The sequence below is a fragment of the Zootoca vivipara genome, chromosome 6, assembly GCF_963506605.1.
Source record: "Zootoca vivipara chromosome 6, rZooViv1.1, whole genome shotgun sequence".
In the NCBI taxonomy this organism is placed as follows: domain Eukaryota; kingdom Metazoa; phylum Chordata; class Lepidosauria; order Squamata; family Lacertidae; genus Zootoca; species Zootoca vivipara.
The window spans coordinates 49,351,185-49,378,699 of record NC_083281.1 but is presented as its reverse complement, the minus strand read 5'-3'; the positions used below and the strand labels follow the sequence as shown (position 1 = coordinate 49,378,699).

At 40.5% G+C, this 27,515-nt stretch overlaps 1 protein-coding gene across 4 annotated transcripts; it reads right to left on the bottom strand.

Annotated features, from left to right (window-relative positions):
• Window positions 1–31: 31 nt before the first annotated feature.
• Window positions 32–27,505, bottom strand: PRMT7 (protein arginine methyltransferase 7). 4 transcript variants are annotated; one of them, XM_035119417.2, is made up of 19 exons: window positions 27,398–27,466; window positions 25,652–25,734; window positions 24,938–25,106; window positions 23,573–23,609; window positions 21,145–21,294; window positions 19,548–19,656; window positions 19,101–19,213; window positions 18,310–18,551; window positions 17,004–17,184; window positions 15,560–15,687; window positions 15,199–15,337; window positions 13,596–13,679; window positions 12,603–12,650; window positions 12,265–12,354; window positions 11,690–11,851; window positions 11,061–11,135; window positions 7,956–8,116; window positions 5,667–5,763; window positions 73–4,511 (listed from the first exon to the last, which is right to left on the bottom strand). In XM_035119417.2, exons 3-19 carry the CDS (start codon window positions 25,030–25,032, stop codon window positions 4,350–4,352), a joined length of 2,073 nt encoding a protein of 690 aa, XP_034975308.2. In that variant the 5' UTR covers window positions 25,033–25,106; window positions 25,652–25,734; window positions 27,398–27,466; the 3' UTR covers window positions 73–4,349. The 4 variants fall into 4 exon arrangements, with proteins under 4 accessions (XP_060131933.1, XP_060131932.1, XP_034975308.2 ...); XM_035119416.2 differs by lacking the exon at window positions 25,652–25,734 and having other exon boundaries at window positions 75–4,511; window positions 27,398–27,505; XM_060275950.1 differs by lacking the exons at window positions 17,004–17,184; window positions 18,310–18,551; window positions 25,652–25,734; window positions 27,398–27,466 and having other exon boundaries at window positions 32–4,511.
• Between the last annotated feature and the right edge of the window lie 10 nt (window positions 27,506–27,515).

Sequence of the window (27,515 nt, the reverse complement as noted above, 5' to 3'; positions counted from 1 at the left end):
GCACCGCTACAGTGGGAAGGTAAATGGCGTTTCCGCGCTTTGGTTCACCAGAAGTGGCTTTGTCATGCTGGCCACATGACCTGGAAACTGTACGCCGGCTCCCTCGGCCAATAATGCGAGATGAGCACCGCAACCCCAGAGTCGGTCACCACTGGACCTAATGGTCAGGGGTCCCTTTACCTAATAACTGTCGGAGGCAATCTGCCTCTGAATACCAGCTGCTGGGAACCACAGAATGGGAGAGTGCTCTTGTGTTCGAATCCTGATGGCTGGTTTCCCATAGGCATCTGCTTGGCCACTGTGAGAACAGGATACTGGACTGGGTGGGCCTCTGACTTGATCAAGCAGGTCTCTTCTTAAATTTCTTATATTCCTTTTTTTGCTCATTCCTTTTACTAGTTTTACAGGTGTAAAACTCCTTCCTGTGCCTCCTCCTCGAGAGGTCCAGAGGGTGACAACACGAGAATGGGTCTTCTCTGCAGTGGCTCCCCATCTGTGGAATGCTCTCTCCAGGGAAGTTTGCCTGGCGCCTTCATTATACACCTTTAGGTCCTGGCAAAAGCGTTCCCTTTTAACCAGGCCTTTGGTTGATCTGATTGACATCCTATACCCTTTTAAATTGTGGCTCTTTTTTGGTGTGTGTGTTATTGGGTTGTTGTTTTTATTTTAATTATATATACTGTGGTTTTTATGTTGATCTTTTTTTTATGTTGATCTTTTCTGTGAACCACCCTCAGACCTCCGGGTATAGGGCAGTATATGAATTCAACTAATAATAGTACAGGTGGCATTTATACAATACTGTTTATACAAGGTGGTCTTGAAAATAGGAATGGGAGGTATCGGATAGGGGTGTAATTAGTCTTTGAGTCCCAGTCATGCGGATCTGACTCTCCCAGTGTCCTATCAAAAGGAATCAATAGCAGAAACGCCAATTTGAGCCTTGTCTGAATTTGCCAGACCCGAATTTCACCCCTAACTTCAAAGCTAATTGCACCCACAAAACTTCATTAAGCTGACACGTCCTTCTGTGTAGACCAAAACTCTGCTGCCTTTGTTATTTAGAGTCCAGCCCTTGAGCAAGTTAGTATTGATCTGAGGTTGTTCCAGGCTCCCAAATCAGCTGAAATTCATCAAATACACACAAGCTCGAAGGAGTTTGACTTTTATTGATTGCAACACAAGCACCAAAGCCAAAGCATCCGCTTTGCTTTTCTGCCCCCTTTCCCCTGATTTTTTCTCAAGGGTTGCTAATCAGAAGCCATATGGGCAAGCTGAGCTGAAATCTGTGTTTCTTCTCTCATCAGAGAAAAAGGAAATCAATAGAACTCAGGCTAATAAGACCATGCACAGCGCGTTGTTTTTAATGTGCTCTCTCTCTCACACACAAACACACACACCTTGTGAGACAATAAAACATCTCCCTAGCTGCTGCTTTCAGTATTGCTAGTATCCCATTTACAGACACAATGCCTGACTTGAGCACTTCAGCTTTCAATAAAGGAGGCCTCCCCCCGAGACCACAAATGTTCATTCTTGGGCATTAAACCAGCCTCCTAAGTGGTCAGATATGGGGGTGTTCAAAGAACAGTGCTAGCTTTATATACTGGGCAGTGGTAGGACACCTCTGGTCCAGGGTCCTATTTTGTTCCATGAGGCAATTTCCTTTAACACCAAACCCACCTGACTCACAAATGATGTTATATGTGATGTCAGGCATCCTGCAAAAGAATCAGGAGCTTCAAGTGCACTCGTGAATGTTTATTCGCAAGTATTTGTTGCTAACAGCACCAATCAAGTATGCCCCCTCCTTTTTTGTATTCTACTTACCTAAGGCAGCTGCCTCACTTTGTTTAATGGTAGGACTGGCCCTAAAATGCAGATCTTTCAGAGGAGTTTGATGAATGTGAAAGTTGGGGGTATTGCCATTATTATTGCTTTCGAACCATTCATGTTGAAATAAATGATTCATATTTTTTAGGATGTACTGCTAATCCGTCATGGCTCAGCAAGGGTCTGTCCCAGGTGGTTGAGTTTGGGGGACAGAAGGGGTAGGTGGCTTACTGATGATCCAAATCAGGCAGAGCCAGGTTTGTGGTTCAAGGGTCAACTTCAAAGGCAATAAAAGAGGGTCAAAAGGGACAGAGGTGTACCATCCAAACCAATCAGGGACAAGATCTCAGGTTGCAACTGAGGAGAGGGAGCCGGGCCTTGAGATAAGTTGCTCAGTTATTGTTTCTGAGTGTCTTGGTAAAACAGAACACCAATTAATCAAAAAGAGGCATTCACCTATCCTTAATTAACACATGCATCTAAGATGATGTGCCTCATTTACAGGCAAAGGTCTTCTAAGCCCTAAACTCAGATGTTGAGAAAGCATACAGCTGCCCCCAAAGCACTTACACAGCTCAGGATGAAGAACCAGAATCCAGATGAGCTGAGGCATTAATGGTTGGGGTCATTAGTATAGCCAGTATTGATGTCCGAGCACCCTTATTCACTGAACTAAAATGGAATTTGCCTTACAGATATACACGTTGAACATTAACCAGCACTTGTTCTGCAGCATCAGAACAAAACCTTGTACATATCACCGACAAACACGCTGCTGTTCAGTGGTAATAGTAAAAGAGGGGAGCACAACTGTAAAAAGTCCTATTTCTTGCTGCTTTGTGCTCATGACTCAACAGAATATGAACTGGAAGCTGCTTTGCAGGGCACCACAAAGGATTCTCCCAAGCTTTTAAGAGGATGGGTCACCCATGTTGCACTCACAGGAAGCAATGTGTCTGCTAGTAGTACCTCTTATGGTGCCAGGAAAAGTCTCAGTAAATATCCCCTCAAAAATCCAAAAAAATGCAAGAAGGACTGCCTGCTCCTACATGGAATATGCCCCCTGAAGCATGCCCACATTTCACTGGATGCCAGGATTGGTCACCAACCTTCCTTCTGTTCTGAGCCCAGCCCTAATCCTAACCGTTTGGGCTTCCTCCAAATAATTTTTGTATTTCTGCAAACTATGCTGCATTCCCATTCCTCCTTGTGTGGATGGCTTATGCTACAAAAAGGATTCACTCAGAGAATGAGTTCAATATTAGTACATAGGATAAAATAAAGACACATTTCCTATTTTCTACCGATGGTTCCAGAAAGGAGTTGGTTACCATCTAAATACCTTTTCAATAACATTGTGTATCCTTTTGATATCACACACAAAAACACCTCCCTGATGCTGTTGATTAAGTGGGCAAAGGCTTTAGCGCCCTCTAGTGAATCTCATAAAGAATGGACACTCAGGTCTTCAATAATTCTCTCAACTGCTGCCTATCATTATAGCAGAAGTTTTCAACTGTGAGAAGATTGGTAATTAGGGGTGGGCATGGAGGCACATGCTTGTCATCCCTGACTGATCCACCTGTGCAATTTGTGGCCAGTGGGGTGTACTTGGTGCATTCTGGCCAAGCAGCCTAAATGGATTTAGGCTGTACCCTAGAACATGCTATTAGATTTCATACAATGTGCTGAGGTTCCATAGCAGACATGCAGAGATTTTTGGCAAATGAAGGGAAGGGTTCCCTAGAAACTGAACCCATTGAATCAGCTTGCCACAAGTCAGGGCATTGGTATACCACACCCAGCCAGGGTTTCAGACAATGATCATTCCTATCTTTTACTTCCTACAGTTCTCTCAACTGAAGTTGCTGGGGCTTGAAATTGGAACCTTGTGCATGCAAGTTTGTAAAACTTCATTGTAGTCTTCTTTATATACCAACACTTGAAGGGATTTGTCTTGGCTCATGTAAATTCCTTAAGATGAAAAGGAATACCGGAAACTATGCAGAAGTTGAGAAGGGATGTCATCACTGTCTGGCCAAAGGAGGAAACTGCGAGGAAACCAGCCAGACCAGCAACAATAGGATGGCAGAACAAGCCTGGTTCCTAGAAAGCAACAAGGGAATCTTCTGCAGCTGCAGCTGTCAACGATTCAGTCCTCACATTAACAAGGGGAAACAATCTGAAGCAGTCTCATCAGCATGATTGTATCTGAATATAGCATTATTACTATTCATAACCTGATTCAGGCTTCATTTTTAAAGCTTTACATTTAGCTGGCATATATAGGATTTTGCAAGCAATCTCCCATCCAGGCATGGACCAGAGCCATACCAGCTTACAATTTAGCAACATGGCTCCTTTAGACAATGCCTGGGGGTCAGTAATAGCTGCTGTAACCCAAAAGAAGAGAAGAGAAGCCCATCATAGCTATCTCTTGATATATTTATTAAGACCTGGTCAAAAAAAAATGAGGGGGGGGGGACAGGAAGGTTTTTGATTGGAAAGCTGCCACATTAATCCAAGAGCTTAAAATCCATGATAACATTGCCTGTCTTTGGGTTGAAGCTTAGGGTGTATGCAACTGCAGAGGGGTTATCAATGGGAGGCTCTGACCCAGTATCTGAACTGAAGAAAAACACAGCCTGTTTGCAGTGGGGAGTCCACTGACAGTAGCCCTGCAGAAAAAACAAGAAGAAAAATAATTAGCTCTGATAAGAAAATACAGTATGCTAATTTGTCAAGACCAACAGTAATCACTTTACTTTAGGATATCAGCATGCTGATTCATAACAGAAAATGTTATCAATGAGGTCTGAATTCCATACATTCAGGGAACTGCTGCACCAAACTCCACAGGTTGGTGGTCTCATAAGCCTTCAAACTAGGCCCCTAGGACTTCTGACATCTGGTGCATAACTTGGTAATGCAAATTATTTTGCTCTTTGGAAACGGAGGAAATAGCAAACTGGCCTGAACTGGAATGCCAATTACTTGATCACCTCCAAGATTTCTAAGGCTGCAGTCCTAAATAAATCTACATTGTATTGCACTCACAAGGTTTCACTTCTGAGTACATATGCTTGGATCGGATTGTAAGAATTACAACATACACACAGAAGCTACACTTTTTTAAAAAAAGGCTGGTGGGGGAACTTCTCCTATGCCCTAGCTTGAGAGCAAAATCTTGAGCCTAGTGTGTTAACTAAAAATGGAACATAGCCATCCTATAATACCTCTGACAGATGTCACACTTCTGAAACATACAAATGAATTATAGTTTCCAATGGGGCTTCTAAACTACGAAAGTGAGTCTATGGTAGCATCCAAGCACACAGTTTCCACTGAAAAATTGTGAATTCAGATTTACAACATTTATAAATGTTGGCAATCAGAAGAAGCCTTCTCTGTGGAGGTGGCTTCCCTATAGAACCATTTCCTCCATCGGCAAAGTCAGGTGCCAGAATTACTGAGCTTTGGAGACCACTTCTGCTCCCAGGCTTTTACTGTTGTTTGACTCCAGCCTAAGGTACCATGGCTTAATTTGACCTGGATTGCTCTGGCCTTTTTATTGTTTTGTGGATTTTTATTAATTCTTATGGTCTTAAATTGTCTAATGCGCTGTACAGCACCTTGGGATGGAATCTGAAAGGTGGTAGAAAAACATCTAAATAAATAAATTTGCCTAGCTTTTCAGAGAAGACAGAAGACTGATTAAGTCCAAAAATGCGGCCCAAACCATGAGATAGAAGTGAATCACTCAGATTAACATTCTTCTCCCTCGCCCCCCCCCCCCATGGAGCAGAGTGAAGATGAAAGAGAATTAAGCATACCTTTTCATTTGAAACCTGCACAAGCCCTGTGGTAACAGAAATGCTGGGTGTCAGATGATATTCCATCCACAGAACAGCTCCATGGCTCTTCCCAGTCCTAGAAAGAAAGAAAGCCTCAGGTATTGATTTTCTGCTAACTTTGAAGAACACCAACACACTGACATATGCACAAATTCCTTTTGAAATATGAATAGTATCTTTCCTCCTTGGAAGCAGCCTAGGCCAGAGAGATGAAAGAGCATGAATGCTACACCTATGGGAGCCTGAAACTTCCATCAACTGGCAGGTGGATGTAGGAAGCGGAATTTCTTGCAGGAACCAAAGCGATGTGTATAGGACAGTAACTGAAGTAACACATTAAAGACCTGAAGCAGGATCTTTCTGCCCTCTTTCATGCCTATATTAAGTCAAACCATGACATAGCATGAATGAGCCAACATGTGGGCTCCTGGAGAGGAGACTGCAGCCACTTTTCACCTCCCCAGTCATTTTGCTGCTGCAGTGAGCTAATTTGTGGTTTGGCTTAGTATGTCACCTGAAGCTGGGCTCATGGTTTAGCTCTTCCAGACAAACTACAAGCTGTAAATCATAGAGCAAACCTTAGTTACAAGATGGTGGTTTGTCTGAAAGCTAAACGACAAGCTTGCATTTTCTTCTCCAGGAGCCTGCACATTTCCTCATGCATGCTAAGCCGTGGTTTGGCTTAGTATAACTTGTGAACTGGGACCCAGCTTCTTTTGCATTCTGTCTTTCATTTTAAGATTCAAACTTTAACGCAAATATCTACTATTTTGGTCTTAGCTTAAATGTCTCATGTGTAACTTATACGATTGACTTGTTTGCTAGCACAAGCTATATGATACAGTCGGAAAAATCTACATCTGATGTTTAAACAAGAATCATGCTAGAGACAAATATTGATCTTTACTGCACAGGATGTTCCAATATTTTACAGCTGGTACAATGATAACACCATAATTTGGTTCAATGGTAACACCACACACTGTGCTGGTTGAGAAAGAAATGATCAGCCAGGGAACAGATGGTTATATTTGGAGATGAGAAATAAATGTCATTATATATTGATTCAGTCATATGTTGAAATGTAATTTATACATTATTCATTAAGAGCAGTATGTTATCTCATACATGAAGTATGTTTATTATTATTAAGCAAATTATACAACTACAAAAGTTTTCTTCAGAAAAATGCATTATTAAACGTAAGTGATATGAATATGCTGTTGCTCTAAAATCTCAAACACCCATCTGATTTCAGCTCCCAATCTTATACCAAGTTGTTGTTGTTCAGTCGTTTAGTCGTGTCCGACTCTTCATGACCCCATGGACCAGAGCACGCCAGGCACTCCTGTCTTCCACTGCCTCTTGCAGTTTGGTCAGACTCAAATTACCTCCCTTGAAATGATGGGGTCTATTTATTGTGTTTGTTTATTGCTTTTAAAGAAGGGATTTTCCAAAATGCTTTGGGTTACATTTCTAGGCCCTGAAATTTCCCCTCCTCCTTCTCTGTCATCCAGTCATGCTGTCCCAATTTTATGGTTGTTTTTCAGAGCAGCCAACAATTCCCTGGGATTTTTTTTTTGTAAAGCTGAGTGTCACTGGCACATTGCTAATACTGGCTCAGGCACTAAATTCATGGGGATGTTAAAAAGCATGTGTCTCCAACGAGGCAAGTCAGTGAGGAATGATATCATGGTTTATGGTTATTAAAACACAATGAGAGATCCAGGAGAATTAAGAGGGACATATTCCCCTGTCTGTCTCCATCAAAGATCCACCAGGGTGACCTGGGCAGTTTCCATCCAAAAATGAGGCTGGAATGGATGCTAGTTCTAGTGATATCAAGTGTGTTAATAATGATACTTGACTTTGCATGCACTTAGTGCTTCTAGAGTATTCAATGTGCCTCAGATATCACCTTAGTGCAATCCTTACAATTTCATAAAGTTGGTCAATATTATATTTGTAGATGTGAGGTCTAGGGAGAACTAAGGCTATCCAGTGAAGTAATGGCAGAGACGACGATTCTTAGCTATTCTGCTGCACTTTTAGGAACATAGGAAGTTGTTTTATACTGAGTTAGGACATTTGTCCATTTTCTACACTGACAGTGGTTTTCCAGTTTCTCACATGGATATTTCCCAGTCCTACCTGGAAGTGCTGGGGGTGGAACCTGGGGCATTCTGCATGGAAAAGAAAGAACACTGAGCTACAGTGGCCACATTCCTGAACAGTTTTTGCACATTTTCTCTTGGTGAAGTTACTCACTTTGTCAGATTTATGATGCCTTCATTCTTGATAGTATGTTTGGGCACAGTTTGTTGGAAGTCAAATATCAAAATTTTCAGTGGATTGGATATTGATTTGCAAGGGTATTCCCACAGCGGGTGAGGCTCTGCTTCCCTTGACTCCCTGAAGTCCAAGGAATTCTATGGAAGAAAACAAAAAGGGGAGCATTGAAGTGCTAGAATATTCACAGATAAGGTATTCATTTAAAATATTCAGAGAGCATTGAAGGACTGAGGCAAGATTAACTTTTAGCAAGTCAAGACAGAAACATTTATTTCACTTCTAAAGTGAAGAAAAGAGACATTTCACTCATTTACAGAACCAGGCATTCTCTGTTAAGCTATTAGCCCAGCTAATAACATACCAAGAGTCAAAACAACCAGATGCCAGGTGAAAACTCAGCAGATTCTGCCATTTGGAGTGTATGTGTTTATTCACCATAAGCATTAATTTTATTTTGGCCAAATATTCTACAAACTTAGTGTTTGTTTTCTAGGATAACACCTGGGCTAGGTAAAGTATTATATTTAATGGATGACAGAGATGGATACTGCAAAGTACTGGACTGGGAACTAAATGAATGAGTGTGCAGAGTCAAACCCACAGCTCTCTCTGTCCAGCATATGCTACAGCCTGTCCAAAATTCTCAGACTGTGTGTATGAGAATAAGGTGAGTTTGTTTTTAATTAAATTGATAAATTCTATTCTCTGCAACTACGTTCAAGTCTATTTTCCTTTTTACAGCAATCTTTGCTACGGCTTTGCAGCTGCTAGCACAACTCATTAAGCTTGTCGTCCCAGACATTTCTAAGTAGTGCTTTCAAATAACTACACATTTTTTGCAATTAAGTTAATTGGTCCTGTGCTTTCGAACAATGAAGGCTGAAGACTTGCAAACATTCATTTTATCATACGAAGGATGCGGTATAAAAGTTATTGTGGGAGTATTTAGTATTTTAAGTAACGTCATTGGACCTTTATTTTTCTGCTAGATTTTGTCTCCTGTGGGATTGCTACTGGAGCTGTTTTCTATTGTTTGTGGCTGATTTTATTTACCAGTAATTGGCCCTCTGTTTGTTCTGTTGCTGCATTTTGCAGTCAGCCAATTTTTAATACTAGACATTTGTACTATTTTAATGGGGTGTATATATGCTTTTTAATTTACATTGTTAGATGTAAGGTTTGCATTTTGATGATTTATATTGGGTTTTAAAATGTTGAATATCACCTCAGGTTCTTTTGAGCAGACAGATGACTCATTAATAATAAGTAAATAAACGAAGAAAAGGTCATGCCTGGAAAGCTACAGATTTCATCAAACAGAGCTGCTCAGATTGTGGGAGGAGGAAGGGGGGGGAGTGTTATAACAAACTAACCTGAAGGGGAAAAAAATCACCTACTCAGAACTAGGATAAGAATATATGGTTGGAATATGGACTTAGTCATGCTTACAAGATAAAATATAAAAACAAATACATATATAGCATAATAACGAACAAATCCATTAAGGCCCCAGCACAGTTTCAAAGGCCATAGATTTTTTAATTAGCCAAAGGCAAACCTCCTTTGGGAGTGCACTCCAGAAGTGAGGAGCCACTACAGAAACGGCCTGCTCATACATTGCTACCCTCTGGACCTCTCATAGAGGAGGCACACGAAGAAGGGCCTCAGATGATGATTGCAGGGTCCAGGGTGGTTCATATGGGAAGAAGTGGTCTTGATCCATTTGAAGGATTTATTGGTCCAAACCAGCACTTTCAATTGGGCCCAAACACTAATTGGAAGCCAGTGCAGTCAGGCTGCCAAATAAATGGTACGTCGGCCATGATTTGATCCAATACTACATTTCCTAGCTGTTGAAAATGACAATATAACAGAAAATGATGTTTAAAGAAACTAATCTACATTTTATGAAGGAATCAAATCCTGTTATCAGAGGATGACTAACTGGCAGGCAACGAACCAGACACGACTCCTGCTTGTTTCAATTTTTGCAATTTGTTATCCCACTTTAGCTGGGCGGGCAGGTGTCATGGGCCAAGCCCAGCTTTTGCTCGTCAGTGTGTCTTCCATTGCTAAAGGAGAGGAACAGCCAGAGAGATCTTTTGGGGTGTCTCCTCATTCCATGTGTGGTGAGTTGAGCAATGTTCAGCAGCACCCTCTCATTTAAAGTGCTGGGAGGGGCTGTGCTGTGATGAGAGGGATGGTTACACTGCCTAAGCCTTATCAGTGTGATTGCCATAAAAAGGACAGCACAAAGGATGCCTATCAACTGGCCAGATTCCCTTTCAGCACTTATATGAGAAAAATACGACCAACAAAGTGCTGCTGCTCATTTCATGCCTGCCAAGTTCTTTAGCTTGGAGGTGGGCAGAAATGACATTGTGGTTGACGGGGTCTAGCCTCCAAAAATCCAGTCATGAGCCTGAAGACCATTCCTGTACTGTTGTTGTTGTTGTTTAGTCGTGTCCGACTCTTCGTGACCCTATGGACCATAGCACGCCAGGCACTCCTGTCTTGCACTGCCTCCCGCAGTTTGGTCAAACTCATGTTCGTAGCTTCGAGAACACTGTCCAACCATCTCGTCCTCTGTCGTCCCCTTCTCCTAGTGCCCTCAATCTTTCCCAACATCAGGGTCTTTTCCAAGGATTCTTCTCTTCTCATGAGGTGGCCAAAGTATTGGAGCCTCAGCTTCACGATCTGTCCTTCCAGTGAGCTGATGCACAGGATGTCAATATTTATTCTTGCCATCTCATTTTTGACCACATCCAGCTTACCATTATCCATGGTTCTTACATTCCAGGTTCCTATGCAATATTTTTCTTTACAGCATCGGACTTTCCTTTCGCTTCCAGGCGTATCTGCAACTGAGCGACCTTTCGGCTTTGGCCCAGCCACTTCATCAGCTCTGAATCTACTTGTACTTGTCCTCCGCTCTTCCTCAGTAGCATGTTGGACGCCTTCCGACCTGTATGTCCCATTTAATGCACTGGTTGGTTAGAACCATGATTACAAGCAATTTACCCACAACCACATCTCTAATTCAGTTGGCATTTATCCAACACACAGGGAGGGTATTCTAACCTTTATCATCTCATCCATAATGTGCACATCAAACCCTTCACAGGTACCACACAGGCTGCGGATTCGCCACAAGTCCTAGGGGGGAAGAAAAAGGGGGGACGGGACACAATGTTATTGTTCAGTGTTTTAAAATTAAATTAAATCATGAGAAATTGGAGCAAAACTGTACATTTCATCACTCCCAGGAATATGACAGCTATATTTTAAGAATTAAATTGTTTCAAAGAAACAGAATGTCAAACGACCAGAATGTCAAACACACTTATCCATGATATATTAAAACCACCCCCAAAATAAAGTCTAATATATCCAGATAAAAACCACTTGAGGACTAAAGAAAAATGCTGCAAACTAATAAAAACCAGATAATTAATTGTACTTTGATGAACCTGTATCATTAGGAACTGATTGTTTCCCCCTCCTCTCTTTTTTCTTGTGTGTCATGTCATTTTAGAGTGTAAGTCCAAGGAACTATCTTACTACTGATTTTGTAGCTGCATCATTTAGCCTTTTTGGCTAAATGATGAAGTGCAAGTTTTTTTTAAAAAATAAACAAAACACAGTATTGTATCTAAACACACCCACACTGCCCTGGGGGGCAAAACAGACACCAGACATAGTTCCGTTACCTTGAACTCCACAATCATCACGTGAAGTGAAGCAGACTGGGGCAAGATAGTCACATCACTTGTCAGGTGGCTTGCCAGGGCTGTCCGGGCGTACCAGAAATATAAATTGTGCCATGGCAACAAGCTCGTAGAGAAGAAGGGTTCACCAATTAAAAGTGATACCTTGGGGTAGGGAAAAACATACATGAGGCTCAGATGGGCAACAGAGTGACAGACCACACTTCCTACCATTTGGCAGGCCTTCCAAGTCTGTCATTCTGCAGAGGTGGGATTGGCTGCCAGTTGGGTACATGCAATGTAGAATGGTAGCTTCAGTTGCATAGACTCCGTGTGTCTATTCCAGTGAACTGGCAAATTAGGGATCTAGGTTTGCAACTGCCAGCCAGTCAGCCAGCTCTAAGGTGATGCAAAAGATTGAACTAAACTCAAGGCAGGATACCATGACATATTGCCTACGTAATGCATCTGTAAATGGTATGGCCCATAACAGCCACAATTTCGCAGCATTTTGAAGCTTGAGTGAACAAAGAAAGCCCTTAACACATTTTGGTCACACAGACATTTAGTTATCATACCTTTTTATCTTCAAGATCTGAAGAGATCAACAATTCAGGGTGTTTCTCTATTATTTTAATTTTATCTTCTAGGTGATTGGCCTTAAAAATCTTTTTTATGAAAAAGAAAAGAAGAAAGGTCTTAGTGTTTTGTTTTTTACTGTTGTCCAAGAATGAAACCTCTTCCAAACTATGTAACGGAAAAACATTTTGAAATGTAAAATGACTTATTTTGGGTAACTACTTTCATAGTGGGCAAGCACTTTTGCCATTACATAAGAAAGCAAAATAAAAAGGAGGAGTAATAAACATAAGACAGCAGTTGCATGCAGATGTGACTCCCAATATTCATTACTTACTTTCTGCATGAGTGAATAAGAAACTGCAGAGCTCTCCAGTGTAAACACCTAGAAGAAGAATAGAACACACTGGCTTAATCAAACCTGCAATTTTGGGTGGAAATTTGGGAAGGGATACCTGTCCCATGAGCAATGAAAGGACCACACTGGTGATTCACTGGGGAAACTCCTATCCTTGAATGATGCTCTCCCTTGCGTTTTGATTGGTGTAACATCCCTTGGTCATGTGTGGTCTGTTGCCCTGCTCCACTTTACAAGCAGCCAATAAAGACTCAAGAGCAAGACTTACAAAGAACAACAAGAATGTCCTGTATAGAAATTAACTGCTCAAATAAGCAGCGATCTACTTAAGTAATGTTGATAAAATAATTAAATACATAAATATATAAACATGCACAAATACTGCATGGCATGGCCCATTCCATTACATAACTTAGCAGGACCTAGGGGACTAAGAATTCTACTCCAGTCACTCAATGGGATAACTGTTATCATGAGTAACATGCTCTGCAAAACGGAATGTATACTGATAGCAGTAACAGGTCCCTACGCAAGGAACTTACAAGCTAAATTTTGCCAGTAATGGATGAAACACAGAGAAGGTTGTTCCAAGAGAAACAAGACTAACAAGGGATGGGCATGGGGAAATGTGAATATTTGCACTTTGTTTCAGGAGATGAGGATGAAAGGGTGCCGAAGCATCTAAAAAAAGGTGGGGGGGGGGGTTGGAGGTTGGAAGAGAGGTATTGAAATAAAGAACACTAGTTATTCACACTAGTTCTGGGAGTAAGAGACCGCAAATGAGACTGGGAGGAGCAATTTCAGGGCTCAGAAGAGTTGTGGAAGACCAAATATGTGCCACAGACTGCTCTTAAGGAAAAGCACTGAAGATAAATAGATATAACATAACATAAAATAAAAATGTATAAAGGAATAGAAGAGTCATAATATTAAAAATAGCAAACATTTCAATGACTGGGGGTGGTGTTGTACCTGTTTTGCTCCAAGATGGTGAGCCAGCACAGGAAGGAGGCTGCCATCACTGATGCTGAGGCAAACACTGTTTGGCTTCAGAACCTTCAGAGCGAAAAGACAAGCTTTCAGCAGTTTCCTCCTTTCCAGATGCAAAAGGTCACTGATTAAGGACTGACACATTCGCTTGTTTGAAATTACTGAGCATTGTTGCATCCCAAAGGCTGTCTAAAATCTCCATGTTTCAAGTAGAATTCATGACATTTTAAGGCAAAGGATGCATGTTTTACATTAGAAAGGTAAATACTTGTGAGAGAAATCCCACAAAACATTGTCAGTATACATATTTATGGACTCAATTTTTAAATCCACATGAAGGAAAGTGAAAAACAAATTATGACCCAGCTTCACAGTCACATTCTCCTCTCCACACCCATGTTAATCCATTATACAATTCAGGAAAGGTGCCTTTCAAATTGTCACAGATATTTATTATGGCATTCACTGGTGTGAGATAAAACCCACTTTGCTAGGCATACATACATAAATTCGCTATAATTAAGGCTAAGCAATGGAGCTGTGGAATTTCATCAATGGATCACCATATTTCAGTCATTAGATGCTGATGAAAAGATAGCACAAAAGACTTAGAAAGAAGATTTACTTTAAGTGCAGAGGACAGGGCAACCAGATGGAACCAAAGGACAAACTTAGCTGACGGGCTTGCTGATCAAATGTGCTGTTCAACATGTGCTGTTCAATACTTGCTCTAACTGGAAAACTCAGCTTCTAACTTAGGATTGTATAGTTAAAGCTATGTTTTTACTAGTTTGTATCATTTAACAAAAAAATGTTCCCAAACATCGCTTTAAAGATCAAATAATTATAAAAGATTCTTTAAAAATGAACAAAAAACCCTGCTCCTTGGTTCCTTGTCAATTTTAATTTTCTCTATACCGTATTGCTTAGTAAGATTTTAGCAACTCTCATAGCATCTCAAGATAGGCAAGGTCTTAACAGGCATATATTTAGACTCTACAGCAGACACTACAAGAGATTTAAATTCTTAAGTTGAAGGTAGGCAACTTGTGGCCCCCAACATCTCCTGCAGTTGCCCCATTATTTTGCCCCATCAGAGTTCCTACCTTCTTGTTCATTTTGTTTTTATTCATCCTGGCATTTCTATGTAGTTACAGAACAAATGGAAGAGGCAGTATTTTATTTAATAAAAATAACCTGATTTTGTTTTTTGCTCGTTTACCAGGTTGTATGGTTTTCCCCAGCTATTTAAAAACAAATTGATGGACTTCTGCTTTGTGTCCATGTGTATTGCACACTAAAGTCAGAAAGAAATTACTTTCACTTGCTTTCCAGAATGATAGCTGTATTGGTCCATTGCATTAAAAACCATACAGAACTCCCTGTGACTGGAGGTGCAACAAGTATCAACAGTGAATAAGCGAAACAATATGCTGGCTTTGTGAGCCACCATCTCTTCTAATAAGCTAAAATATATATAAACAGGCATGTGCACAGCGCCTCACCCAAATTCAGTGAAGTGATGCCTAATGTGCAGAGATTGAGGCAAGAAGATATCATATTGGATGTGGGAGATCTTACTCACTTTCTGCAGAGCCTGTAAATACTGTGCTGTTCGATTCTGATCATTGAGTTCTCCAAACCGTGGCCTATTCCACAGCAGGTGGGCCTGACACCTACACACAGGACTTTCAACTTGGATAGCAGTTGTGGTGTCTTCATTTCTAAAAACATTTGGATGAATGAAACCAACTCATTTCTGTTTGCCCCAAATAATTTTTACATTAAAAATGGCTTTTACCAGCTGTACCTGGTACAACACCTATGACCATTCATGGACTGGGAGAGTAACCCTCCCCAACTTGCATTCACTGAGAAAACAAATCATCCCAGCCTGACAGTCTTTGTTCAATCATGACAATCATTCACCTCACATCTTTAGTTACCTGCTTTTTTGAAGCTTATACCACACAGAGTAGTCATCATGAAAGGCAGTCAGGCCCACACTCTGGCCCTGGAGAACAAGTTCTTCGTTTGGAAGGAAATAGACGCACTGCATCCAATGATCTCTCCACTGGAAAGGTTTAAACAAGATGGAAAAGGGGCAGACCATTAGGAATTCAAAATAAAAATGGATTGTGTGGGATAAAAAACCCAAAAACTAAATGGCAATGGGATAGTGCAGATACTCTGATTTCTCAGCCCTACCTGAAAATGCTAGAGATTAAACATGGAACCTCCTGCATGCGAAACAATTGAGCTACAGCTGTGGATGTTTATGCATTCAACAGAAAGAAAAACATCAAACGCTGGCAGGATCCCTGTCTGACAACCAAGTGACATATAATGCCAAGGATGTGATACAAAGATATACAGGAGAAAGTAAAGGAATGCAATAAAGAACACAATTTGGGAAAGCTCCAATGCTTGTTCATACCTAAACAACCCCACTCGAGGTTTCCCCTGATACAGCTTTAATGCTGGGAACTGCCTGTTTTACAATGTAATCATGAGGAAACATTAACATAATCTCTTATTGTTTAAAGAATTCATGGAGATTTAACATCACCCTTCTGCCTTTGTTTAATGTTCTGCTGTCACCTTTCACATTCATTTCTATAACCACAATGTGCAAAAACATACCTTTTCTTTAATGAAATTAGGAATTGCAGAAAGCATATCAGATATTGCCTACCCTGATGCCTTCTATGCTAGAAAAGTCAAAAGAAGATGAGATGGCAAATCCAATGGAATCCTAATCTTACTTAAAGCCACTAACCTGCTGCAATCATAGACCATTGTTTATTTTTGTACCACTCCATCCATGGCAGTAAGTAGCTAGAAAACTGCAAGGGGCCTTATTCCTAGACTTTATCATCAAGAATTGGACAATTTTAGGAGAACTAGTTTACTTCTGAAGGTTTAGCACAAATCTTGAGAATCTTTATTAGCATTCTCTGAAGGCCGACCAATATTGAACTATGGTCCAACTAAGATGCAGCAAACAGCATGCACAAAAAATTCCAAAAGCATAACCATGCAGATGTTCATGCAGCTGGTTCCTTGGGTAGGTTAGGTCACTGGCCTCTAAACATGCTATGTCAGCGCACAACAACACAACATCCACTCATGCCTATCATACTAACAATGCCTGCACAGGGGGTGGTGACCCAAGTCAAATGAGGTGCCTGTATGGATTTTCACGTGGACTTGATGCTGTTCCCCTCCCTTGGTGAATGTCCAGAGTCAAATTCAAATTAGGCCAAAAAGTGAAAATGACACATTTTACAGAGCTGGACAAATTAACATCTGTCCACATATATGGTTTTAATCTGTCAGCATTAAAATGTTAGGAAGGCAATATAATTTACAAGAGGTTCAGTACATTACCGGGATATCTTCAGAGGTGGATTGCACCCAATATGGGGCCATCGTACATTTTATTGACCCAGCAGGGTCCATGTCAATATCCCACCAGGACAGGACCACTTGGGCTTTGCCCGACTTTATAGGCTCCAGATGTACTGTGTAGTAGGCAGAGGCTCGGCTTACTGGCGTACTGAAATCTACACTGTGGGAAATAATGAATTGCAATCAGTTCATTTTAATTAGCGTCTTATTTTCATTCAGGTTGTTAGGCAGAAATAAACATTGTGACTCTAACCACAAACATACACACAGAGCAGAATTGATAAACACAACGATGGAACTGAATAGAGTTCTTCTAAAAAATTTAGAAATTGAAACTGCATCTGACAGTTTTGACCAAGAGCAGCAGCAGTCAGTCATCAATGAAACATCACAATGCATTAAAGTGCTCAGCAACTTCTCACCAACAACTTCATATACTATCAACCATTTGATCTTAGGAGCTTGCTACTTCCCTCTTAAATGTATTTATAATATATATAATACACAGGTGTGTCTGTATAATGACAAGCACTTAAACAAACAAACAAGCTACCAGTTTCCTTCAAGAATTCAGAGTGCAAGTTTTAACCTACAGTATAAAGCTCTAAATAAGGGGTGGGAAACATAAAGTCCTCAAGACGTTGTTGGAGCTCTAACCCATCAACCTCCATTAGCATGACCAGGAATGATAGTTGCAGTCTAGCAACACTTGGAGAGTCATAGGTTCCCACCCACGCCACTTGCAAAATGGGTATATGAAGGACCACCTTCTCCCATATTAATCCCATTACAGGTAGGTAGCCGTGTTGGTCTGAGTCGAAGCAAAATAAAAAAATTCCTTCAGTAGCACCTTAAAGACCAACTAAGTTTATATTTTGGTATGAGCTTTCGTGTGCAAGCACACTTCTTCAGAAGGAAGGAAGGAATTTTTTTATTAATCCCATTAGTAAGCTCTTTAAGGAAGGACACATGGTTATGAGGTGCCGCATTGGCTGAAATGAGGTGGATACTAGGGCCCACCACCCATTCACTTAGCACCAAATCTAATGGCTTTTAGACTACCAAGCAGAAACATTTATTTTCCTTGGCCTTTGTAGGGTTTCTGGTGTGGCTTTGATTTTACTACTGCTTTGAATTTTCCACAGACTATGTTTTATTATATTAGTTATTATTTTATGAGGCATTGTTTTAAAATGATGTTTTAAGCTGCCTTGATAATCGAAGATTGAAAGGTGGAGTATAAAAATGGTTTAAATATACAGTATAACATAAAAGCGGCACTCACCTGAACATTGTAACAACGTCACTGAGAGGCGTGAAGTCATGCAAGGACACCTGATTCAGTTGGATATCATAGACTGAAGGAGCACCAGGACAGTTCTCCATTTCTGGTGGTGAGACAATAACCTTCTCACTATCTTCTGCTTGAATATGAATGGGAAATAGCTTGTTCCAGGACCACATTCTTTGGGACTCCACTAACTGGGCATATACTGTTGCCCTGTGAGGCACTGCCTCACATCCTTCCTGATCATTTGAAAACAAAGAAATAGGAAATTGAGCAAGGTTCATTATATGCCCTTGGAATAAAAGCAAGCTACGAAATGTGAACTTCTTAGAATATAGACTGCACATAAAACTGGAATCCTGGGCGTAAATATGAGGTCCACTCTTCTATGCCTTTGAACCTTTTCTGTACAGTATGTGCATTCCTATTTATCTCACAGTCTGATTCCATAATGTTTACTCGGAAGGTATTCCTGTTGAGTTCAATGATGCTTGTTCTCAAGTGGACAGAGAATCATATACTTACTATAATTTGCATTTTTGTGCCAAAAATGTGTGAAAGCTTTCTAAAAGTTAGTTGTTTCTTAAGCCATGCACAACCAACACAGATACAGATTATGACAGGTCTGTTATGAATGTTGAAGGCTATTTTGAACATCTTCAGTGAAAACTAACAGTAACAAACCCAATCAAAAACAAAGAAATGCTTGACTTCAATCAATCTGCGAGCTTGCAATAATAAAATTTCTGTTACACGGCACCATCTGTGAACAGTGCTCACTTCCTTACCTGTACAAGACATCTGTGGGCATGCTCATAAGATGGTAAAGCTCCTTCCCCTATCAGTTCAGTATCAAAAAGCTCTGTTATCAGGATGTTTGCACGACACTGCATGTCTCCATCTAGGAAACATAGCAAAAAACAAATGGGAGTATGCTGGTTTCTTTCTTTTCTCTTTCTTTTTCAAAGCCAGCTGCGGTGCTAATGTTAGTCACCTCAAATAGGGAATGGCCTCAGGACTCCTTCTGTTCTCTTCTATACAGCTGTGACCCTTCTGTTTATCCTTCTCATCCCCTCCCTTCCTTGAAATCGGAGGAAGCCAGCCTCTATTATATGTAAACCACCCCAAAAACGTGTCTGAAGGATGGCATACAACTTGTTTTAATGAAACAAAGAACTAAATAAAGATATCCTTTGTTCCATGCAACATGAGACTACAGTCCATATTAATCTCACCAGGCCCCACTGTGACTTCAGTGGAGTGCTTGTTGATGATCTTTATCTTGTCGCTAAAGCCATTTTTCTCCACTATCTTCACAGCTGTATCAGCCATAGGTTTGAAGACCTGCAGTATAATAATCCTTATATTTAGATAGATATGAAGTAACATTTGAATCAGGTACTTCCTAGGACACAGCACAAAGACACATCACAAAGACACAGCCATTACACTACACTAGCTCTCAAGAACACAACCAGGCTAATGGCACCTACATTCAAGGCGCAAACACCACAAAAAAATTTCTGTATTGTGTTATGGGAAATATTTACCACAGGATAAACAGTTAAGCACATTTAATCCTGCCAAATAGATGACTTAGTAGGTACTGGACAGTACCTGTTTGTGGCTTTTCCCAAGGAGATTAAAAATGTGTTTGTTTACATAGTTTATATCGCACACCTTAAACATAAATGTATGTGCCCTGGGCAGGTAAGGGAAAAATGCAACTGAAAACTACTACTAAATTAAATTAAGCATACAAACTAGCATAACAAACGAGAAAAACCAACTTCTGTTTTATATTAAGAACCCCTCCCTATATGATCATCTTGCATGAAAAATCTAATCACTTAGGCTTCAATCCTATACACCTAATTCAGTGGTGCTTATGTCTGAGCAGCCATCCATAGGATTACTCCATTAGTGCCCAGTTTCATATCCAATACATACAAAAGTTGGATGGGATTTTTAACTGGTCTAGGCAACAGAAAGAAACTGAGTTTCTAATAAGATCCAAGGGTCTGCTCTTTGGCAAAGACTGAGAAATCTAACTCTGCCTTCTCAAAAGCACAGATGAGACATCCAATGAAGCACATACCTCCTGGCAATGTTAAAATGTGTATCTAATTAAGGCACGAACCCTGGCAAAACAAAACTGCCTTCCACCTCCAAAGCTGCCAGAAAAGCACTGCTTCTTGCCAAAATGTAAATATAAAATGAAAGGTGAGGGGGAAAACAGATGGCTACACACCACCAGTGACCAAAAAGTCTGCTTTCCTGAGTGAATGGCTTAATATAGAGACAAAGCAAAAACAAACCCAAATTAAAATGAAAGCACTAAAATTCATTTCACTATTACTCTGAATAAATATCTAACATTAAAAACTTCCTAACCGTACAGCGATCCAGACCTACTCATGCTTAGAATAGCCCCACCAAAATCAATGGGATGAATTAATCATGGATAGTTTAAGCATCTATATTAAGCATAGCTAGTCTGGATTAAGCTCAGAGATCCCTTGGTTGCTTTGCCCCATTTCAAGGAGCGGGGAATACAAAGTAGACTGAAATGCACCATCCAAAGTGAAGTTTCTTGAACACTGTGCTTTACTAGCAATGATCAGGACAACAAGCACTAAATATTAATGCAATGTTTCAGGAACAAAAGAGAAACATAAGGAAAGTACAGATGGCTGTACAATAAACACACAGACCAAAGCAATATTAGCCCCTATCACATACAATTTTGTTTACAAATCTGCTTTAAGGATCTGCCTCCTGCATAACTGATTTATATATGGTACATAGGGACATGGGAGCAATGATACCTACCTCAACAGCATAGCAGAAATCTGCCCCAGCTGTAGCTGCCATCATAGACAAGAGTCCAGTGCCAGTCCCAATGTCTAGGACAATGGCTCTGTCTCCTCTTTCCTTCACTCTGTCCACTGCAGCACGAATACCCTGAAAATACTTTGCATTCTGTAGAAAGAGACAAACCTGACAGTTACTTCAACAAGACCAATGTTTGTTTAAATGTGAGACACGCTCTCCAAGGTTAATAAATTTGAATATGCAAGCATTTAAAAGCCAATCAAATGGTCATGGGTTAAAAGGAATTATTTTTTCAATGGATGATCAATATGCAGATCCATAAGATTTTGTTTGCAGTACGCTTATTAGAAGCCTGATAAATTCAGTATTATCTCCAAGATAAATGTCTGAAAACATTAAAGGGAGGAAAAGCTAAAGCTGAATACTATTCACAAGAATGCAGCCCCAGCACTTTAAGAACTGATATTCCCATTACTCACTCTATCAATCCTCTTTAAGTATTTCATTCTAAATAAAATATTTAAACCCTCTAAATATGGGAATACACAGCAGCAGATGCATGCTTTGCTTTGCTTTGTGTGAAATGGTTAGTTTGCCTATGATTTTTCATCCTGTTCCTGCCAACTCTTTCCAAATAAAGAGACACCTGGGAATTTGGAAGTGTTTAAAGTCTGATACAGATGGACAAAATTCCCTTCAGGAAGTGATTTCTGACAGGCCTTTTTGATCCCTGATATCTTTTCTTAAAAGTCACCTTCTTAAAAAATTAATTAAAGGAAACAGCTACCCCCAAAAAGCTAGTGAGATAATAAACACATCTCTTAGCTTTGTCAATATTTAATTTTGAAACTGTTCATCTTTTTTAAAAAAAACTACTTTTGAGCATCACTGGGGGCTTCTTTTGAAGAATATTTAATCTTGCCATCTGAAAAGGAATTTTATTGAAGAAGAAATCAGGGTAGATGAATGTCGCAGAAGCCCTTGATAAGCAGATGGAATGTTCACAGAGGGTTCATAATCAAAATGCATTCATGACTACACAGGATTCAAATGAAATTGAATCAACTAACTAATGCATTTTAAAGTAATCTATGCTTTGTTTCTCCAAATTTAGCAGTAAAACTTCATTCTATTAACATCAAATTAAAATATAAGTGTTAGTCAAAACATAGTGTTGAACCATTGACTGCTTTCTACAAGTCTCTAGTACAAGGATTAAAAATCTTGCTCAATTATCCACCAAACAAATAACCTTGAGAAGTCAACATCAAAGCATTTGTTTTTACACTTGCAACAACAGTACACAGCTGAATTTTTGTCTTTAAATTCTATGCTGTCTTAAAGCAGCAACTTATACAAACAGGAAAAGCCTTGATCTCATATTCATGATGGTAAGAAAATAGGAACAGCTGGCAAGATTGATCTCAAGGGGCTATCACAGAAATAAGTGTTGTACGTTTTCCCTTAAATGGTTCTGGACCCACCAGGAATGTGTCACTGGAAAAGGGAGAAAGATTCTGTGGCTGTGACACTGAAGTCACTTCCTTGAGAAAGGACTTCTGGGAAGAGATGGGTTGCACTGCACAGCAGTTGGCAAGAATGTGTTTGCTAATAGTCTCACAAACCTAATCAGGAGAACTTTAAACTAAATTCTGAGGGGGAGGGAGACAATATTACAGACAACAGGGGAACACCTGGTACCGGGAATAATAGCTTCACAGGAAACTGAGGCAGTGCTACAAAAACCTGCTAAAGGGGCAGGAAACTGCAAGAAGGAAGCAGTTGGAGGGAATGACTCATGGTTTCAGTTGTGTCTATACCAGGCATCCCCAAACTTCGGCCCTCTAGATGTTTTGGACTACAAATCCCATCTTCCCTGACCACTGGTCCTGCTAGCTAGGAATCATGGGAGTTGTAGGCCAAAACATCTGGAGGGCCGCAGTTTGGGGATGCCTGGTCTATACTAATGCACAGTGTATGGGAAAAAAGCAAAACAATATGATATGAAGTCTGTAATTTTGTCAGGACAAATTATTTGTTGATTACTGTTTTAACAATTGTTTTCTCAAGAATTATCTTCTGTACCATGAAAATAAATTAAAACATTATTTTTAAAAAGAAGAATGTTCTGATACTAAGAGCTGCTCAACAGTGGAATGGAATGCCTCAGAAAGTGTTGGACTCTCCTTCATTGGAGGTTTTTAAGCAGAGGTTGGATGGCCCATCTGTCATGGATGCTTTAGTTGAGAATCCTGCATTGCAGTGGGTTGAACGGGATGACCCTCAGGGTCCCTTCCAACTCTACAATTCTATCATCCTATGATTCTATAAGCTGGTAGAACAAAGTCAAGGTAATGGACGCTAATGAGGCAACTTTCAGAATCCCAACAATCAACTTTTAAAAAAGAAAACAACAATTACTTACTCTGTCTTTGTCATTCAACATGTCTGCATAACATGACCTGTTAGAGAGTTCAGATTACAGATCAAAAACAGTTCAAACAGGACCAGTGTTACTATTAAAATATGCAACCAATAAAGTGCTGTACAATTGAGGATGCTTTCTCCTTCTGCAGGCTTGACAAATGGTGAGTCATCCCTTTAAAAGTTTTTACCAGCTATTTACAAGAAGATGAACCTTAACTGCAGGAAACTAAAGGATTAAATCCTATGGAAACTTACTTTGGAGTAAATTCCCTTGTGCTGCATGGGATGTACTGCTGAGTACAAAGGCATAAGGCTAAGGCGTAAGGTCCAGGCTATGTTAGGGTTGTTGCTATATACTACTACCGGTAGGATTTTGTTCAGATTTTCCCCACTTGAACTTCATACAGTTAAATCCCAGGACAACAAGGCTGTAGCTTCTGAAGGAGAGTCAGGAGATAGCCATAGAGTATAACACATGGGATCCTGCAAAAAGCTCAGATTAATTGTACACTTTTTGTTTTCTTCATTTTAGAATATCAGTCCTATTCTAAAAATAATGAGGAATCAAAACCTTTATGTCAGAACCAACCAAAAAAATAAATCACAGAGTAGTGAGCTTTGAAGAACTCTTATCAGAACTTAAGAAATGCCCTGCTGCCTTCGACCAAAGCCTTATCTAGTCCAGCATTCAGTTCTCAGATGGGATGACCAAATGCTTACAGGGCACCACACAAAAGACACAAGTGCTATTGCACTCTCCTGCTCATGATCCCCAACCAACTGTATTCAGACATACTGCCTCAAATATTCATGATGATACTCTGACACACCTATCATGACTAGTAGCCATTAACAGTCTCATCCTCCCATGATTTAAAACAAAAAGGTATGCATGCATGAGAAAGAAAGCTGGGGGGGGGGGTTTCCTTGTCACATGTCATAGTCTTAAAATAGTAATTTAAGAAGCTCTTCAAAGACTAAGTAGATTAGAATGTGACAAGTGCCAAAGGTCACAGGTTGCACGGAGGGATGCTGGCACAAAGAACCAATCAGCACTTCCTCCATGGAAATATAAAAAGTTATTTGAATCCATCTTTAGCACTCTGTTGAACTCAAAGAGTTCCTTGTTAAACAAACAAAAACTTTATTTTCATCACAGTTTTTTATTAGATTTTTATTTTCCCCCCCCCAAGCTCAGGTAACACACATATCCCCCACTGCCAGTCTCACAACGATCTGGTAAACATGCTAGGCTGAGCCCAATGCCAACCAGTATGCTTATGTGGCTGCACATTGATTTGAATCCAGGAGTCATCAGGTCTAAATCCAACATGTTGGAGTACACACAATAATGCCACTATACCTTGCAATTTCCTGATGATAATCATAGTTCTCATCTTCTTCCAACCACTCCACCGCTCCAGTGGTTGGATTGGCTCTGCCACAAAAAACCTTCATTCTTGCCCTGATTTGTTGTTTTGAGGAATGCTTTTATTCAGATGATCTCTAGCTTTTGATTCATTATCAGAAAACTACGGCAAAAGGAAAGAAGTTGCCATTTAGAAGGAGATAAATTATTTTTAGGTGTTTTATTGATATTATTATTTGCTGTTGAGTTGCTGCTGCTATGACTTTGTGGTGCAAATTAGAGCATTGCTTTGTATAATTGCTTATCTATTAATTGTTAGCCATCTTGAACTCCAGATTTAAAAAATGGCAAGATATAAGAATCTTGAATGCATAAATGCTGTTGTTAACAAAACTAAGCCTTGAATGCTTCTGCCATAGGAATTTGCCATGTGCCATCATAATGCATTACATGAGGTTTAGTGGCTGCATTTGTAAAGCAGTATGCATGTGTATGTTGGAAGTGAATGGCACTCCGGACTGCCATGTAAAAATGATTGCTGTTTTAATGCAGAAGTATGTAATAGTGACCAAGCTATTCCTGTGTAGATAAAGCAAACAGGTGAGACCTGAACCAAGCATCTTACTTCAATCAATCAATTCCTGCTATCTTAGTCAGCCTGCTCCTAGTTGTAGCTCCTAGTCAGGACTAGAATCTGGTATGTTGTACCTTTTCCAAGTTTAGACACATAACCATTGGTCTTTCGGACAGTTTCTTAGTCTTGTGCCAGAGGGGAGGACGAAGTGAGAATTCTTTGTAGGGTGGAGAAGGAAAGAACATAGGACTTAATCTGATTTATTCATTTTGCTTCCACACATTTTATTTACTAGTTCCTACTTCTACCACTGTTGAAACATATTAATGCACAATGTTACAAATATTTACCATTATTGGAAAAATACATTCCAGGGGGAGTCAGTGGCAGCAAAAGAGTTTAAGGTACTAAAAAACTCTTTTGTTGTACAGTCAAATTAAGATACACTATAGTCACATACTGTAAACAATCTAATATGCAATACCAGATACAACAGTCTTAGACTTGAAATTAGGAAGACCCAGGCTCACTGTGTGACCCTGGTCCAATTGCCCTCTCTTAGTCTAACCTACCTCCAGGGTTCTTGTGGGGATACAACTAGTGAAGGTGAGGAGAACATGTATGTGGATCCCAAGCTTCTTGGAAGGGTGGGATAAAAATGTAATGTCTTCAGAACTCTAGACCTCGAGGCCCACAACACTCTCAAACTGTTATCTGAAGAAGTGTGCATGCACACAAAAGTTCATACCTATGACAAACTTAGTTGATCTCTAAGGTGCTACTGGAAGGATTATTATTTTTTGTTACTAAAGTGGCAAACATGTTTCCAGCACAAGAGGTAACAATGTAAGAAGAGCCTGCAAGGATCAGACCAATGGCCCATCTACTTTCACAGTGCCTAACCAGATGTCTGTGGGAAACTCTCAAGCAGGACAGAGCACAAGAGCACTCCCGCTTCACATAGTTTCCAGCCACTGGTATTCAGAAGCATTGCTGCCTCCAACTGTGGAGGCAGAGTAGAGCCATCATGGCTAGTAGCCATTGATAGCCCTCTCCTCCATGAATGTGTCCAGTCCTCTTTGAAGGTTAGTGAACTTCACCGCTTTCTGTGGGAGAAACTCCATAGTTTCGCTATGTACTGCATGAAGCAGCACCTCCTTTTATCTGTCTCGAACGTTCCAATATCCAGTTTCATTGGATGTCCAAAGGATGTTAGAAACAGAAAGATTCTGCAAGTGCCCATTAAATCCTTGCCCTTATGTTCTCTTTTTGGAGGGCGGGAGGTTGGCTTTGTTATGAAAAAATGTATCCCAAAATGCGTTGCCTTTTAAGAAGGACACAGCTTCATTCCCTGGGGTGAAACTCTGCATGTCCTCATGACCATTTCAGTTTGAAGTTCCTTTTTGGGGAGATGGGGAGGGGGAGATAAAGAGGATGGCTTCTTTCCCTGTGGGGAACTCTGCACATGCTCCTGGATCCTTTTGTCTGAAGAACTACTAGCTATGAACTGCAGGTACTAGCCCAAGTTTGCTTTCTCTCCCACCTTCCTTCCTTCAATTCTTCTTCCTTCCAATCGTTCACGTATCTCAGATTGCGAGTCCGAGAGCAAGGGCTGATATTTGGAAGGGGCGCTGGGAGCCCGCCTTAAAGAGTTTTTTTTTGGGGGGGGTGGCGACTCTTTTAAATGAATAAATGAGAATTAACTCAGGAGCCCCCTTGGCCAGGACTTCTGTGCAGGAGTGCACAAGGGCCTCCTAACTGGGATAGAGTGCGCTGCTGAGCCTTCTACGCTCTACTTGAGGGTCGTCAGCTGGAAGTTCCCCCCGCAAAAACCAGTCAAGCCTCCCCACCCGCCTCTAACGGTCACTCCAATACCTCACCTTGCCTCCGCCTATCAGTCAACGCTCGCCTCACGCGCTAGGCATCGCCATCTTCCCATGATGCAACGCGCTCAAAACGGGAAATAGCGGGGGGGGAAAGGAACCCACCATTACTATT